This window comes from Oncorhynchus nerka, linkage group LG2 (genome assembly GCF_034236695.1).
Source record: "Oncorhynchus nerka isolate Pitt River linkage group LG2, Oner_Uvic_2.0, whole genome shotgun sequence".
In the NCBI taxonomy this organism is placed as follows: Eukaryota; Metazoa; Chordata; class Actinopteri; order Salmoniformes; family Salmonidae; genus Oncorhynchus; species Oncorhynchus nerka.
This window is the reverse complement of record NC_088397.1, coordinates 98,045,207-98,061,657: the sequence shown is the minus strand read 5'-3', so window position 1 is coordinate 98,061,657 and position 16,451 is coordinate 98,045,207. Positions and strand designations below refer to the sequence as shown.

Sequence of the window (16,451 nt, the reverse complement as noted above, 5' to 3'; positions counted from 1 at the left end):
CTGCTACTACTACAGCAAATACCACTTCTACTTCTGATGATGTTGCTACTGCTACTACTACTTCTGCTGCTATGCTAATACTACTACTACTATGGCTAATACTACTACTACTGCTGCTACTATGGCTAATACTACTACTACTGCTGCTACTACGGCTAATACTACTACTACTACGGCTAATACTACTACTACTACTACTACGGCTAATACTACTACTACTGCTGCTACTACGGCTAATACTACTACTACTGCTGCTACTACGGCTAATACTACTACTACTGCTACTACTACGGCTAATACTACTACTACTGCTGCTACTACGGCTAATATTACTACTGCTGCTACTACGGCTAATATTACTACTGCTGCTACTACGGCTAATATTACTACTGCTGCTACTACGGCTAATATTACTACTGCTGCTACTACGGCTAATACTACTGCTGCTGCTACGGCTAATACTACTGCTGCTGCTACGGCTAATACTACTACTGCTGCTACTACGGCTAATACTACTGCTGCTGCTACGGCTAATATTACTGCTGCTGCTACGGCTAATACTACTGCTGCTGCTACGGCTAATACTACTGCTGCTGCTACTGCTAATACTACTGCTGCTGCTACTGCTAATACTACTACTGCTGCTACTGTTACTACTGCTGCTGCTAGTTTGGCTAATACTGCCATTGCTACTACTATGGCTAATACTGCTGCTACTGTTACTACTGCTGCTGCTAGTATGGCTAATACTGCCATTGCTACTACTATGGCTAATACTGCTGCTACTGTTACTACTGCTGCTGCTAGTATGGCTAATACTACTACTACTTCTGCTGCTGATGCTGCTGCTACTGCTGCTACTACTACAGCTAATACCACTTCTACTTCTGATGATGTTGCTACTGCTACTACTACTTCTGCTGCTAAGGCTAATACTACTACTACTTCTGCTGCTGATGATGCTGCTACTGCTGCTACTACGGCTAATACGACTACTACTTCTGCTGCTACTACTACTACGGCTAATACAACCACTGCTGCTACTATTACCACTGCTGCTACTATGGCTAATATTACTACTGCTGCTGCTACTATGGCTAATATTACTACTGCTGCTGCTACTATGGCTAATATTACTACTACTGCTGCTACTATGGCTAATACTACTACTGCTGCTACTATGGCTAATACTACTACTGCTGCTACTATGGCTAATACTACTACTGCTGCTACTATGGCTAATATTACTACTACTGCTGCTACTATGGCTAATACTACTACTGCTGCTACTATGGCTAATACTACTACTGCTGCTACTATGGCTAATACTACTACTGCTGCTACTATGGCTAATACTACTACTGCTGCTACTATGGCTAATACTACTACTGCTGCTACTATGGCTAATACTACTACTGCTGCTTTTACTGCTGCTACTGTTACTACTGCTAGTATGGATAATACTGCCATTGCTACTACTATGGCTAATACTGCTGCTACTGTTACTACTGCTGCTGCTAGTATGGCTAATACTACTACTACCTCTGCTGCTACTGCTGCTACTACTAGGTTGCCTCCCCCACTAAGAAGTCAGTCTGTCTGTCCTACTGTGTGTGTGTGTGTCCATACCTCTGAGGCGCGGTCCCAGAACTGAGCCAGCACCTTGGTTCTGTAGTCAGGGATGATACACATGGGGTTGTTAGACAGGACCAGCCTCTCCAGGCAGGGCAGCGTTCCTATGTACCTGATCTCCTCAAGCTGAGAGGACAGAGGAAATTCAGCACTTTAGTCAACTTTATATGTATGTCATATACCACCGCAGTTACTGTAGCTAGTAACTTCACTGTAGTAAAAGTAGTTTTAGGCCAGCTACTGTTAAATAGCTTAGTGACAACTGATGTAAAAACATTTTTTTTTTTTTACAATCAGAATACTAGCGACCTGTCCCAGTTTGTTGAAGCTAGTTCAGAGAGGCCCGATTGATTAATTGATTTATTGATTGGATGCTGCAGAGTGGTAGATCACCCTACCTGTCCCAGTTTGTTGGAGCTGAGGTCCAGGTTAACCAGAGAGTATAGTTTAGTGAGGCCTGCGAGGCTGTCGAGCTGGTTGCCTGCCAGGTTGAGGGTCTTGATGTTACCCAGTTTGGTGTGGGCCCCCTCTAACACTGTCAGAATGTTGTAAGAAAGGTCCAGGTGGATCAGATTGTACAGGTGCTGAAACACAAGCAGAACACAACATGAAAAACAAAATAGACGTCATATTATGGTCTTGGGCGCTCTTGTACTTTTCTCTAGAAATGGCCTCAACTAGCCAAAACATCCTTAAGTCAAATACAGTCAAATCACATTTTTGACTGCACTGGGCCTTTAATGAATGAGACTAACAGTGTGGGGCAAGAGAAGGCAATTTGATGTCACTTTGTACGAGTTTTGACTGCTTGTTATCAATTATTTTAGTTTTTTGGTGTGTGAACGAATGTTTGCTGTTAATCCTGTAACATGATTAGCTACTTTTTTCCCCCATTTTTTAATTTTAAAACACATTAATAACATGTTACATGTACAAACAACACCAGCACAACCACTAAGATATGAGGCTCTTTTGTTTTGAATGTTGTTTTGACAATACGTCCTATCTATTGTAAATATCTCTGTACCGGAGCTCTACAGCTCTATGAACATCTCTAGTCTGAACATACCTGAAGGTTTTCCACCATAGAGAGCTCGTTGGAACTAAGATCTAAGAATTCGACTTTTGGTATCAATTTCTGAAAAATAGGACAAAATAAATAAATAAATAAAGTTACCAGAATTACACATCAAGTCAATTGTATTATGGCCAAACATAGACGTACAGTATAATTCCATTAATAACACACACAAAAAACGTGAATAACACAATACCATTAATTTTATTTACCTTTGTTTAACTAGGCAAGTCAGTTAAGAACAAATTCTTATTTTCAATGACTGCCTAGGAACAGCGGGTTAACTGCCTGTTCAGGGGCAGAACGACAGATTTGTACCTTGTCAGCTCGGGGGTTTGAACTTGCAACCTTCCGGTTACTAGTCCAACGCTCTAACCACTAGGCTACCCTGCCGCCTCTACACTCTAACCACTAGGCTACCCTGCCGCCTCTACACTCTAACCACTAGGCTACCCTGCCACCTCTACACTCTAACCACTAGGCTACCCTGCCGCCTCTACACTCTAACCACTAGGCTACCCTGCCGCCTCTACACTCTAACCACTAGGCTACCCTGCCGCCTCTACACTCTAACCACTAGGCTACCCTGCCGCCTCTACACTCTAACCACTAGGCTACCCTGCCGCCTCTACACTCTAACCACTAGGCTACCCTGCCGCCTCTACACTCTAACCACTAGGCTACCCTGCCGCCTCTACACTCTAACCACTAGGCTACCTGCCGAATAACAGGCATTCGTTATTATTATTATTCATATGAGTGTAGGGTCTCTTACCACTGAGTTGTCTATGCAGCCTATGTGGTTGTGGCTCATGTCCAGGGTGGTGAGTCTCTTCCAGGTAGGGATGATGGTGGCGACGGGCCGGTCTGTAAGCGCTCCCTCTGCGACCCACTGAGGGGACACGCATGCCTCCGGAACCAGCACATCCTACACAACGAAGGTAGGAATCAATACAGATTTACCTGCCAGCCACACACACACACACACACACACACAAATCAACTACGAGTAAAGTGGACGTGTTACCATCATGGATGTTGCAGAGTGGTGGACATTCAGCGTGACCAGACAGGGTTTCAGAGAAGGCAGTCCCATGATCTGGGCCGAGTTACAGTCACTTATCTGGAAGAAAAGGATTTTAAAATAAAAATCAGGGGAACAAATGACGGTAATTACCAAATGGGATGACGGCCTAGGAACAGTGGGTTATGCTAACATGACTAAACGGTAACACGTTAGAATAAATGTTTATTACTAAGTATTAATAAAACTGTTTATAAGTTTTAGCCAGGTCCAAAACAGAATATTTCCGCAGATCCTTTTTTTTCCCCATATAGTGAGGATATTTATCACCAATAATTGGCTTAATCATTTAGTTCTATATCAGCTGATGGTATGTTGCTTTTTAAGTATCTGTGTCTCCTTGTTGTGTTTAATGGATGTATGGGCTGGTGCAATCAAACTTCTCCTCTTGGGGATCAATAACATACTATCTTAACATTACCTAGCCTGGTCCCAGATCTGTTGTTTTGCTAATAATGTCAATAAGAAGCACAGATCTGAGATCAGGCTAACCCATCAAAAAAGGCTTCAGGAAAAGCAGTTTCATGACCCAGGAAAAAAGGAACTGCAAATTGTTGACATCATTTTGTAGATAATGATATTAAATGGAAGAATGTGTGATCTACAACAAATAAATTAAATCAAATTTATTTATAAAGCCCTTCTTTTACATCAGCTGATATCTCAAAGTGCTGTACAGAAACTCAGCCTAAAACCCCCAAACGGCAAGCAATGCAGGTGTAGAAGCACGGTGGCTAGGAAAAACTCCCTAGAAAGGCCAAAACCTAGGAAGAAACCTAGAGAGGAACCAGGCTATGTGGGGTGGCCAGTCCTCTTCTGGCTGTGCCGGGTGGAGATTATAACCGAACATGGCCAAGATGTTCAAATGTTCATAGATGACCAACAGGAGATTATAACCGAACATGGCCAAGATGTTCAAATGTTCATAGATGACCAACAGGAGATTAGAACCGAACATGGCCAAGATGTTCAAATGTTCATAGATGACCAACAGGAGATTAGAACAGAACATGGCCAAGATGTTCAAATGTTCATAGATGACCAACAGGAGATTAGAACCGAACATGGCCAAGATGTTCAAATGTTCATAGATGACCAACAGGAGATTAGAACCGAACATGGCCAAGATGTTCAAATGTTCATAGATGACCAACAGGAGATTAGAACCGAACATGGCCAAGATGTTCAAATGTTCATAGATGACCAACAGGAGATTAGAACCGAACATGGCCAAGATGTTCAAATGTTCATAGATGACCAACAGGAGATTAGAACCGAACATGGCCAAGATGTTCAAATGTTCATAGATGACCAACAGGAGATTAGAACCGAACATGGCCAAGATGTTCAAATGTTCATAGATGACCAACAGGAGATTAGAACCGAACATGGCCAAGATGTTCAAATGTTCATAGATGACCAACAGGAGATTAGAACCGAACATGGCCAAGATGTTCAAATGTTCATAGATGACCAACAGGAGATTAGAACCGAACATGGCCAAGATGTTCAAATGTTCATAGATGACCAACAGGAGATTAGAACCGAACATGGCCAAGATGTTCAAATGTTCATAGATGACCAACAGGAGATTATAACCGAACATGGCCAAGATGTTCAAATGTTCATAGATGACCAACAGGAGATTATAACCGAACATGGCCAAGATGTTCAAATGTTCATAGATGACCAACAGGGTAAAATAATAATAATCGTAAAGTTGCACATTAATTAAAGATTATAAATCAAAAATGTATGATTTTTATATCACTGCGCAGAAAGCAACGTATGTACCGAACCGAAGGAATCCTGAAATAATACGAGATAAGAAGCTGTTGAAACGTTCAAAATTCATTTTTCTCAGATGCCAGAACAGAGCTTTATGTATCTGTCGGGACCTTGAATGTTTTGAGAGCTGTGTTAGCTAGCAAACATTGTTCTGTCTTTAGTTTGGCTAGCAGGCAAAAGTAATACGATTAAATACAGCTGCCAAAATGTCTTCTATTAACTGAGAAAACCACTGGTTTAGACTTGATGCTAAATAGCATAACTATGATTAAAGATAAAAAGTTAACGTGCAACTTTTCCAAGTTTTGAATGAGACAGTTATTTTTCATTACATTATCTACATAATGTTGTTGAAATGTTGCAGTTTCGTTTTCTGGGTCATTGGCCCTCGGACTGTCGCCCATTGGCCCTCGGACTGTCGCCCATTGGCCCTCGGACTGTCGCCCATTGGCCCTCGGACTGTCGCCCATTGGCCCTCGGACTGTCGCCCATTGGCCCTCGGACTGTCGCCCATTGGCCCTCGGACTGTCGCCCATTGGCCCTCGGACTGTCACCCATTGGCCCTCGACTGTCACCCATTGGCCCTCGGACTGTCACCCATTGGCCCTCGGACTGTCACCCATTGGCCCTCGGACTGTCACCCATTGGCCCTTGGACTATCACCTATTGCTAGTACATACCTCTATCTGTAGGAGCGCTTTAAAGACTGAAAGGTCAAACGTGAGGCTGTCTTCCTGGATGTTACTGGTCCCCACCTCTCCTCTGGTGCCTGTGATCTGGGAGAACAGTAGAGACCAAACAAGACATGGCTAAACACTAGTGGGTTTTTAAGGGCGCCTGTACATAGATCAAATCATATTAGCTACAGATTCAGAGATGTCGAGAGAGAGTTCACCTTGAGGTATTTGAGTCTGCAGGTGAAGTCCAGGATGTGTCCCAGGTCTGCCTTGGCATCACCATTAGAGCAGGTAGGCTTGGCCAGCTTCAGCTGCTGAGTGATGGCATACAGCTGGAGGGGACACAATGTGAACAGCTCACCAGCCACCAGCAACTGCTCTCCTGCAATCAATCAATATCTTTATTGTTCCTGTTCAGACATTTGTAGTGCAGTAAGTCAAGGGTAGCGCAGCCAGCAGAATACAACAAAAAAAAATATTGCACATTATTACATCAACATTTTTACTACTGCTTGTGTCATGTATTACTGTACAACGATGAAAGCCACTTCTGAAAAGAATACATTTATTATGTTGTTTTCTATTACTGGATGTGTAAATTGTACTATTGTTATAATTTTCTACATAATGAGTCTATTGGTAGCTGATGAACAAATGAACAAACCCTTGTGGAACAGCTCCTCTGCCAGAGCGGCTGTGATTCCATTCATTTCCTGAAGACATGGACAAAAAAAGACAAAACATTACAAACGAGACATTCCTTAAGCGAAGAAGAAAGACTAGAAGAGAAGTTTCTATGTTATTGTCATTAATTCTGGTCACGTCTGTCAAATTGACAAGTACCACAAGTCTTGTGGTAGTAACAAATGCCGATTTCACGTGTGCTCTCAAATGATTTGTTGTTGTAATAATGATAGTTAAAACAGATGATCAATGATGGATAGCACTAAGACATGAACACTAACTCACTGACCTGCAAAACAGCTGAAGAACTAAATAGCCTACTGAAATTGCTTTATCAATTCAGGACATGACCATTAAACTCTGACAACAGCTATTTCCTGTTTCCTGCCGGATGTTCTGCTGTGACAAGATTCAAAACAACCCGTGATAATATTTAACCACCACTACAGATACGAATAGCTCATGAGATTACACACACCTGATCTGACCTGTGCACGGTGGATCAAAGTGCACACACACACACACACGTGAAAAACAAATCTGACATATTACAAGACCAACATATATGTGTGTGTGTGTGTGTGTGTGTGTGTGTGTCTCCTTACATATTGGTGGAAGTGCAGAAAGTAGGAGAGGACTTTAGGGGCAGCTGTAGGGAATCTGACCAGCAGTGTTTGCAGGTAGACTTCCAGTTCCTTCTGACGTTTCTCTACCAGGCTTTTGGAGTTTTTACCGATCATCTTCTTAGGCGGCAGTAAATGTTTCTCTATCTTCTTCTCAGATGTCAGCTTGGGTGAAAATATTTGTATGAATCTCACAATTTAAAAGAAAGTCACAATAAACAGTATCAGTTGTGTAAACTGAACTAGCAGAATATGACAGTTATTACATAACTGTTACATGGCAGACAGTGTCATATATTTTACGATGTGCCAATGGTTCACAACATTACGCATTTTTCAAGTCACTCACTTTCTCATGCAAGTCATGGAAATCACTGTAGCGATGCTTTATGGTCCATCTGTGATCCCGTACTTTCACCTCAATGACGTACACCTGGAGAATAAATTAATATTAATAATAGAATATGGTCATGTTTTTTTTCTCTCTCCTAGACTAGACGTGAAAATTACATTCGTATCACGTTAGACACAGGGTCAATTACAGTGATCTGTTTTCTCTGTGTATTGAATATTACCCAACAAATTACTGAGAGGAGAACAATAACGACTATTATTAGCTAACTTGTGATGTGGATATCAATGAATGGGACCTGTCATCAGTTAAGCACAGCATGAATCATAAGGAATTGATTGAGCTTTCTTTACCACGATACTAAATATATATATATATATATATACACACACACTATAGGCCCCAGAAACTAGCACAGTAAACAGAGAGGAATGTATCAGTGACAGTCAGTTGTCCTGATTGACTGACCGTGTAGCTAGCTAGAGTGAGCTTTGTGATACCTAGCGAAAAAGCTAAATCATTTGACGCACATCTCAGGATCCATCATGACAACACCGTTAACTAGCAGCTAGCCTCTTAACAGCTTACTAAGAACATTTCGTAGTTAATTAGTTGACTGTCTGTATGAAAATATTGCTGTGTTTCACGATAAAAACCTTAATTAGCTTGATAGCTATAGCTAGTTAGCTAGCTAGCTTCGAGAGACGTCACGTAGATTGAAAAGGATTTGTCATTTAATATGTACACATACATGTCAATTAGCATCATGATTTTAAACTGTAGCACGCGTGCGGTTATAAAATCTTGGGATTAATTTAGCTAGATATGTTACTGTGATTTGCTTGAGTTATATGATTGATTCTACGTGACATTAAAACAGGAAACTATACGTACTTACTAGCTAGCTAACTAGATTGCTAATACCTAGCTAACTAGATTGATAATAACTAGATTGATAACTGGCTAACTATAATGCTAATAGATTAATAACGCTAACTAGATTGCTAATAACTAGCTAATTAGATTGCTAATAACTAGATTGCTAATAGCTAGATTGCTAATAGCTAGCTACATGAACGTACAGTGTAATTCTCTACGAGCTCCGATCCAACGATGGAAACCTTTTTTACAACGACATCCTCGGGAAATACGGCAGTATCCATCTTGAAAATCACGATATCAAAAAATATATATATAATCAGTAGAGAAACTGGTCCAATGTTGTTTTAGCTTTAAGGTCCTCGGTGGATGTACAGTGCTAGCTAGCTTTCTCCTCCATCTTTGTTGTGACAGACAGCTGCGGTCTGGTTAAATCCCGGAAAACTATTCAAAGCCAAAAAGGAGAGACCGTTCGCTAAACAGATCTAGAGGCGTTGTCCTTTCCCGAATAGCCTACTTCTAAATCTTTGACCTGACTGGCTGTCTTGGTACCAGTACATGATTTAGTACTCAGCCCAATGCTGCGTAAAGAATAGATTAACCTATTTATCCAGCAATAGGTTTATCTGAATTTAAAAATAACTCTTGTCTGTGGGTCGTCGAGACTCTCGACCAGTGACAGTAATCACCAAAATGGACAAGGGTTTTATATAATAATTTAACTTGATGATAGACACCGCATGACAAAATGCTGACACGGTGCACTACATTATCTCTGATTAATCGGAGATAATTGATTAAAGCTGTCTGTCCATGTGGTTTCTTTATTTTACTCTCATTATTATCTATACCGATGCCTACCCTGCCTTCATGTACATATCTACCTCAAATACCTCGTACCTCTGCACATTGATCTGGTATTGGTACTCCCTGTATATAGCTCCACATTGATCTGGTACTGGTACTCCCTGTATATAGCTCCACATTAATCTGGTATTGGTACTCCCTGTATATAGCTCCACATTGATCTGGTACTGGTACTCCCTGTATATAAGCTCCATTCTTGTGTATTTTTTATTTTACTTCTCTTCTTATTTTATTTCTAAACTGCATTGTTGGGAAGGGCTTAAGCAAGCATTTCACGAAAAAGTTAACACCAGTTATATTCCGCGCATGTGACAAATACGATTGAATTAGATCTGATTTATAGGGCTATTTGTTTTTCACTGAGCCCCTCAAGCGAACGTGGGGAGGGTGGTGCCTTATCTTATGATGCATGTTTTCAGTTTGTTTGTGTACGCTATATAGCCCATAGAGAATGATAGAGGCCTCTAGTGGCCAAAAGGCTGTATTAGCATGGGCAGCGCCTTTGAGGGCTTCCACCATTTTAATGTGGGCAACTGGGTGGGACTTCCAACATCATTGGCTGATCCCTCCTGGTGACCCTGTTGGAGTCATGTCCAACCGGGTCATTTAGAGGGATCAGCCAATCGTGAAGAAGAAAATTGACTACTTCAAAATGGAGAATGCCTCAATGGCGCTGCCCATGCTCTCACAGACACCATAATAGGAAATATATAGAGATGCTTCTGTATCATTCTCTATGGCATAGCCCCACAGTTTACAGGGATATTGAATCCAGGGTCTGTGAAAATATCTCTATAAAAAAAGTGGAACAAATATTGTTTTTATGTCAATGTTTTTATGAATATCACTAGCAACATTGGTATTGTAAACAACAATATTTGAGAAACATAGGCTACAATTCACATTTAGTGTGTTGACACTTTTTGTGTTTTGGTGGGCATGCCTGTTGTTTCCAGAACAATTGCTCTGCTATTATTTATTGTATTTTTATTTAACCTTTAACTAGGCAAGTTACGAGCCTATAAGACTATATCAGTGTCCATTTGACAGAAGAAAATGTAACAGTCAGTGAGTGGATCGAGGGTTTCTTTATTCTGTAAACTGGCTACACTGGTGTCAACACCAAACTTTTTCGTGCAGTACGTGTGCAACGGGATTAAGTCCAATGTAACGATGCACCCTAAACGTCACAAAAATAATTGGACTAGTCTATTACCGTATGAAAGGTTTGGTGTTTACATAATTCCAGCTAGATTAGCCAGTCGTTTTGATTGTTGTTTGCTATTTACACATGAAATAAATACATTATCAGAAATACACAGGTTTCTGGATATATATTTGTTAGATGTATTTAATGTTTTGGACAGTGAAATGTGGAACACCCCCACGTATCCAGCCAACAGTCGAATGTTCCATTTTTATATAAACCGCTCAAGCGCATTTTCCAGTACCATTTGCAACTGTCACTTCAGCTGGAAAAGAGATACACAACAAGAACAACAGGGTCACTAGTTAGCTATCAATTAAAAATAAGCAAGAAATACACCTGAAACTCGAAACTTATTTGTTTATCTTCTATAGTCGTATTTTTATATATTTTTAAAAAATGTGTACTATTTGACGAGAGAAAAGGGGTGTGACAGGCTAGATAGCGCAGCTGTAGCCCCGAGCAGGTCAAGCTGCTTGTATCAGAGGCGTGCTACCAGGCTATGTACTCTCTAAAGCCAGTGGTCAAGAAAAAAACGAAGAAGATTGTAAAAAGGTAGACTTTTAGGGGTTTTCGTGTGGTGAGCCACGAAAGTATACGAAACCCCATACAGAGAAATTACAATTTCTTTGTTACCTAGCCGCTGACAGCAGCGGAAAAGAGAATGTAAAGCTCAGTGAAAGCACTTAAGCTGCGTTTCTAATGCTTTTCGAAGAAGAGATGTATGGGAAGGCCATGATGTGCCAGTGGCGGGTCTACAGTGACCGACCTGCCTGCAAAGACCAACAGAAGGATGGGCAGCAGGCAAGGAGAGGGGACAACAGCAAGCTTAGTTGGTCCAAGAACGGGAGGAGGCAGCAAGGGTATCGGGGGAAGAGAGGAAGGGTGCATGGACATCATCATCATCCTCACCACCCCAGCCAGTTCTACAAACAGAACCGACCACCTCGTACGATGACGTCACTGCGTCCTGTCAACATCAAAGGCAACAGAGCGCCAGGAATGAGAGCTCCGAGGAACACCAACCAATTCCTGATGCACGAGAAATACCAGATGATGCATATGCGTTCGGACTCCATCGGCACAGACAGTGGGTCTGACTGCGAAACTGATTTCACAGACATGGACTCGTATCTAGGCGTGCTAGAGAACGCAAGGGGCGCTCTCCTCGACAGTCCAGATATCACAACCACGGCAGCACGGTTCTTCCCTCGACAACTGGCCAAGTGCCAGCAGTTCCCCTTCTTCAATTTAGGGGATTTGTACCAAGAGGAGCAGGAGAGTAACAGTATGCAGTATTTCCCGTCAGATAACGACGTGATGCAGAGTGAAGATTTCATGCAGAAAGACTTCAATGACTTTTGTGACACATTCAGTGGGACTGAACCACCGATAGACATGTAAAAGGACCTGGTATCTAAATGTAATGTATTTCTGTTTACATTAAATGTATGTTTACATTAGATGTAGGAGAGAAAACATACCTCAATTTCAACAGATATTGGTTTACTGTTACAATATATGATTGTTTTCTGATACTGTCTGTTTATGGTGTTATTGACAAATGCTGTGTTGGGGGAGTGGTTAAATGGGTAGGAGTGAGACCCACGAACCAATCACATCGTTGGATTATTCTACACCATTTGCTCGATGCTGTCATTTGCATTATTGAAAAACGCTTCGAACAATAAATAACTGCTTCTTATTAAAAATCTGTTTCAATCTACTTTTGTTTTGATAATTACACTGTTGTATAGTCAAATAAGCAACAGTATCGTTAGGATAATATTTATTTTCGAAATATATTTCTTAACATTTATTTCCAGCAGAAGAATTATATGTCAGTATGTAAATAGGCTACCATTTTAGGTTAGAACCGAACAATTTTGTGAGGATGGTAAGGATTATTTAATCACTACATTAAAAGAAAACTGGATTGATGTGTTGTTCTAGAATGTAAATGCAGCAACAAAGGAGGTGGCTGGGCGGAAGCCATTGAAATGTAGAGGACAGATTATTGCCGACAGACTATATAGAACAACATGATACTGGAATCGGATCACTCTCATAAATATATCATCATAGCTAAGTACTATATTTAATGGGTTTTGTCGTGGTTCTCTTGTGTGTGTGACGACTACATTGTTCAAATCCAGTACACTGTAATAAACACTCGAGATAGAGAGAAACGGTAACAAATAGAACCACAGAGGATGGTAAATATAAGTCTATGTGTTGGTAGAACTAACCACATAGTATGAGAACCACAGAGGTCTATGTGTTGGTAGAACTAACCACATAGTATGAGAACCACAGAGGTCTATGTGTTGGTAGAACTAATCACATAGTATGAGAACCACAGAGGATGGTAAATATAAGTCTATGTGTTGGTAGAACTAACCACATAGTATGAGAACCACAGAGGTTGGTAAATGCACTACAAAAGTATGTGGACAACCCGTCACATTAGTGGATTCGGCTATATCAGCCACACCCGTTGCTGACATGTGTATTAAATCGAGCACACCGCCATGCAATCTCCATAGACAAACATTGGCAGTAGGAATGGCCAATGCTGAATACAGTGACTTTCAACATAAGATGCCACCTTTCCAACAAGTCAGGTCGTAAAATGTCTGCCCTACTAGAGCTGTCCCGGTCAACTGTAAGTGCAGCTATTGTCTAGGAGCAACAACGGCTCAGCCGTAAAGTGGTAGGCAACACAAGATCACAGAACGGGACCAGCGAGTGCTGAAGCACGCAGCGCGTAAAAATCGTCTGTCCTTGGTTGCAACACTCGCTACCAATTTCCAAACTGCCTCTGGAAGCAACGTCAGCACAAGAACTGTTCATCGGGAGCTTCATGAAATGGGTTTACATGGCCGAGCAGCCGCACACAAGCCTAAGATCACCATGCGCAATGCCAAGCATCTGCTGGAGTGGTGTAAAGATCGCCGCCATTAGACTCTGGAGCAGTGGAAACGCGTTCTCTGGAGTGATGAATCACGCTTCACCATCTCGGCGAATCTGGGTGTGGCGAATGCCGGGAGAATGCTGCCTGCCTGAATGCATAGTGCCAACTGTAAAAATGGTGGAGGAGGAATAATGGTCTCGGGCTGTTTTTCATGGTTCGGGCGAGTTTGAACAACGTTAGCATTTGAGCTAATTAGCAACTTTTCAACTACTTAGCATGTTAGCTAACCTTTCCCTAACCGTATCCCTTTAAACCTAACTCCTAAACGTAACCTTCATTTTTTATTTATTTAACCTTTATTTAACTAGGCAAGTCAGTTAAAAATAAATTATTGTTTAAAATGATGGCCTACCCTAGCCCGGAAGACGCTGGGCCAATTGTGCGCCGCCAGGTTGTGATACAGCCTGGAATCAAACCAAGGTCTGTAGTGATGTCTCTAGTACTGAGATGCAGTGCCTTAGACCGCTGCACCACTCGGGAGCCCTAACCCCTAGCCTAGCTAACGTTAGCCTCCTAGCTAACGTTAGCCTCCTAGTTAGCCTCCTAGCTAACGTTAGCCTCGTAGCTAACGTTAGCCTCCTAGCTGTTTTTAGAGTGAGGTGTGCCAGGAATGTAACCTATGCCCGTTCGTTCCTGAGTTAAAGTTATTATCTACTCCACCTTGATAGGTGACTGCAGTGACACAGACACGGCACTGGCTTTACTATTGCAGCTAAGTTATAAATGTATTCAGGCCCAGTGAACCTCAGTGGGCTAGACTTAGTAAACAGACGGCTGAAAGGAGCATTGTTCTGGCCTCCCTGCCTGGCCCTGGAGCTGGCCTGGAGTATTAGGACAGAGAGGGGGAGGGGAGGGAGGATGCAAGAGGAGAGAAAAGGAGGGAGGAGTATAAGTGAGAGGAGAGAGGGAGTATGTGGGAGAATGAGGTGTGGGTGGAGGAGATTGAGAGTATGTATGGCCATATTAGAAACACATTTCCCTCAGATTACACAAAGAATCAGAAAAAAACAAATCCAATTTTGATAAAGTCCCATATCTACTGGGTGAAATACCAGTGTGCCATCAGAGCAGCAAGATTTGTGACCTGTTTCACTTTGCTTTGGCAATGTAAACACATGTTTCCCATGCCAATAAAGCCCTTTGAATTGAATGAGTAGAGAGGGGGGTGGGGCAGGAGGAGGGGGTGAGAGAAGAGCCTAGGGAGGAGGAGGAGAGGACGTAGAGAGAGAAGTAGAGGGGGAGGAGGAGGAGAGGACGTAGAGAGAAGTAGAGGGGGGGAGGAGGAGGAGAGGACGTAGAGAGAGAGTAGAGGGGGGAGGAGGAGGAGAGGCGGAGAGAGAAGTAGAGGGGGAGGAGGAGGAGAGGACGTAGAGAGAAGTAGAGGGGGAGGAGGAGGAGAGGACGTAGAGAGAAGTAGAGGGGGAGGAGGAGGAGGAGAGGACGTAGAGAGAAGTAGAGGGGGAGGAGGAGGAGAGCGGACGAGAGGAGGAGAGTAGAGGGGGAGGAGGAGGAGAGGACGAGAGAGAAGTAGAGGGGGAGGAGGAGGAGAGGACGAGAGAGAAGTAGAGGGGGAGGAGGAGGAGAGCGGAGAGAGAAGTAGAGGGGGAGGAGGAGGAGAGGACGGAGAGAGAAGTAGAGGGGGAGGAGGAGGAGGAGAGGAGGAGAGAGAAGTAGAGGGGGAGGAGGAGGAGAGCGGAGAGAGAAGTAGAGGGGAGGAGGAGGAGAGAGAGGACGTAGAGAGAGGAAGTAGAGGGGGGAGGAGGAGGAGAGGACGAGAGAGAAGTAGAGGGGGGAGGAGGAGGAGAGAGAGAAGTAGAGAGAAGTAGAGGGGGAGGAGGAGGAGGAGGACGAGAGAGAAGTAGAGGGGGAGGAGGAGGAGAGGACGTAGAGAAGAGAAGGAGGAGAGGGGGAGGAGAGGGGGAGGAGGAGGAGAGCGGAGAGAGAGAAGTAGAGGGGGAGGAGGAGGAGAGGACGTGAGAGAGAAGTAGAGGGGGAGGAGGAGGAGAGGACGGAGAGAGAGAAGTAGAGGGGGAGGAGGAGGAGAGAGAGAGAAGTAGAGAGAAGTAGAGGGGGAGGAGGAGGAGAGGACGAGAGAGAAGTAGAGGGGGAGGAGGAGGAGAGGACGTAGAGAGAAGTAGAGGGGGAGGAGGAGGAGAGGACGAGAGAGAAGTAGAGGGGGAGGAGGAGGAGAGGGACGAGAGAGAAGTAGAGGGGGAGGAGGAGAGAGACGTAGAGAGAAGTAGAGGGGGAGGAGGAGGAGAGACAGAGAGAAGTAGAGGGGGGAGGAGGAGGAGAGGACGAGAGAGAAGTAGAGGGGGGAGGAGGAGGAGAGGACGGAGAGAGAGAAGTAGAGGGGGAGGAGGAGGAGAGGACGTAGAGAGAAGTAGAGGGGGAGGAGGAGGAGAGGACATAGAGAGAAGTAGAGGGGGAGGAGGAGGAGAGGACGGAGAGAGAAGTAGAGGGGGAGGAGGAGGAGAGGACGAGAGAGAAGTAGAGGGGGAGGAGGAGGAGAGAGGACGAGAGAGAAGTAGAGGGGGAGGAGGAGGAGAGGACGTAGAGAGAAGTAGAGGGGGAGGAGGAGGAGAGGACGAGAGAGAAGTAGAGGG

The 16,451-nt window shown here is 43.4% G+C and overlaps 2 protein-coding genes across 4 annotated transcripts in view; one reads left to right on the top strand and one right to left on the bottom strand.

Annotated features, from left to right (window-relative positions):
- nisch (nischarin) overlaps window positions 1-9,620 on the bottom strand; it is a 43,531-nt gene extending 33,911 nt beyond the window's left edge. For 2 of the 3 annotated variants that reach the window (XM_065004583.1, XM_065004587.1), the window contains exons 1-11: window positions 9,001-9,614; window positions 7,916-7,999; window positions 7,549-7,731; window positions 6,924-6,972; window positions 6,478-6,641; window positions 6,263-6,358; window positions 3,738-3,833; window positions 3,486-3,638; window positions 2,702-2,770; window positions 2,031-2,216; window positions 1,630-1,758 (exon numbers count right to left, since the gene is read on the bottom strand). In XM_065004583.1, the coding sequence (XP_064860655.1) occupies window positions 1,630-1,758; window positions 2,031-2,216; window positions 2,702-2,770; window positions 3,486-3,638; window positions 3,738-3,833; window positions 6,263-6,358; window positions 6,478-6,641; window positions 6,924-6,972; window positions 7,549-7,731; window positions 7,916-7,999; window positions 9,001-9,081 (1,290 nt within the window). In that variant the 5' untranslated portion in view covers window positions 9,082-9,614. Of the gene's footprint in view, window positions 1-1,629; window positions 1,759-2,030; window positions 2,217-2,701; window positions 2,771-3,485; window positions 3,639-3,737; window positions 3,834-6,262; window positions 6,359-6,477; window positions 6,642-6,923; window positions 6,973-7,548; window positions 7,732-7,915; window positions 8,000-9,000 lie in introns of all 3 variants that reach the window. The other variant, XM_065004592.1, reaches the window with a different exon arrangement.
- A 1,491-nt stretch (window positions 9,621-11,111) lies between these two features.
- Window positions 11,112-12,583, top strand: wu:fb55g09 (uncharacterized). Its single transcript, XM_029653799.2, has one exon. It carries the CDS (start codon window positions 11,574-11,576, stop codon window positions 12,273-12,275), a length of 702 nt encoding a protein of 233 aa, XP_029509659.2. The 5' UTR covers window positions 11,112-11,573; the 3' UTR covers window positions 12,276-12,583.
- The last annotated feature ends 3,868 nt before the right edge of the window (window positions 12,584-16,451 follow it).

Coding starts and splice junctions, on each gene's coding strand:
- wu:fb55g09 (XM_029653799.2), top strand. CDS start 11,574: ATGCTTTTCGAAGAAGAGATGTATGGGAAGGCCATGATGTGCCAGTGG.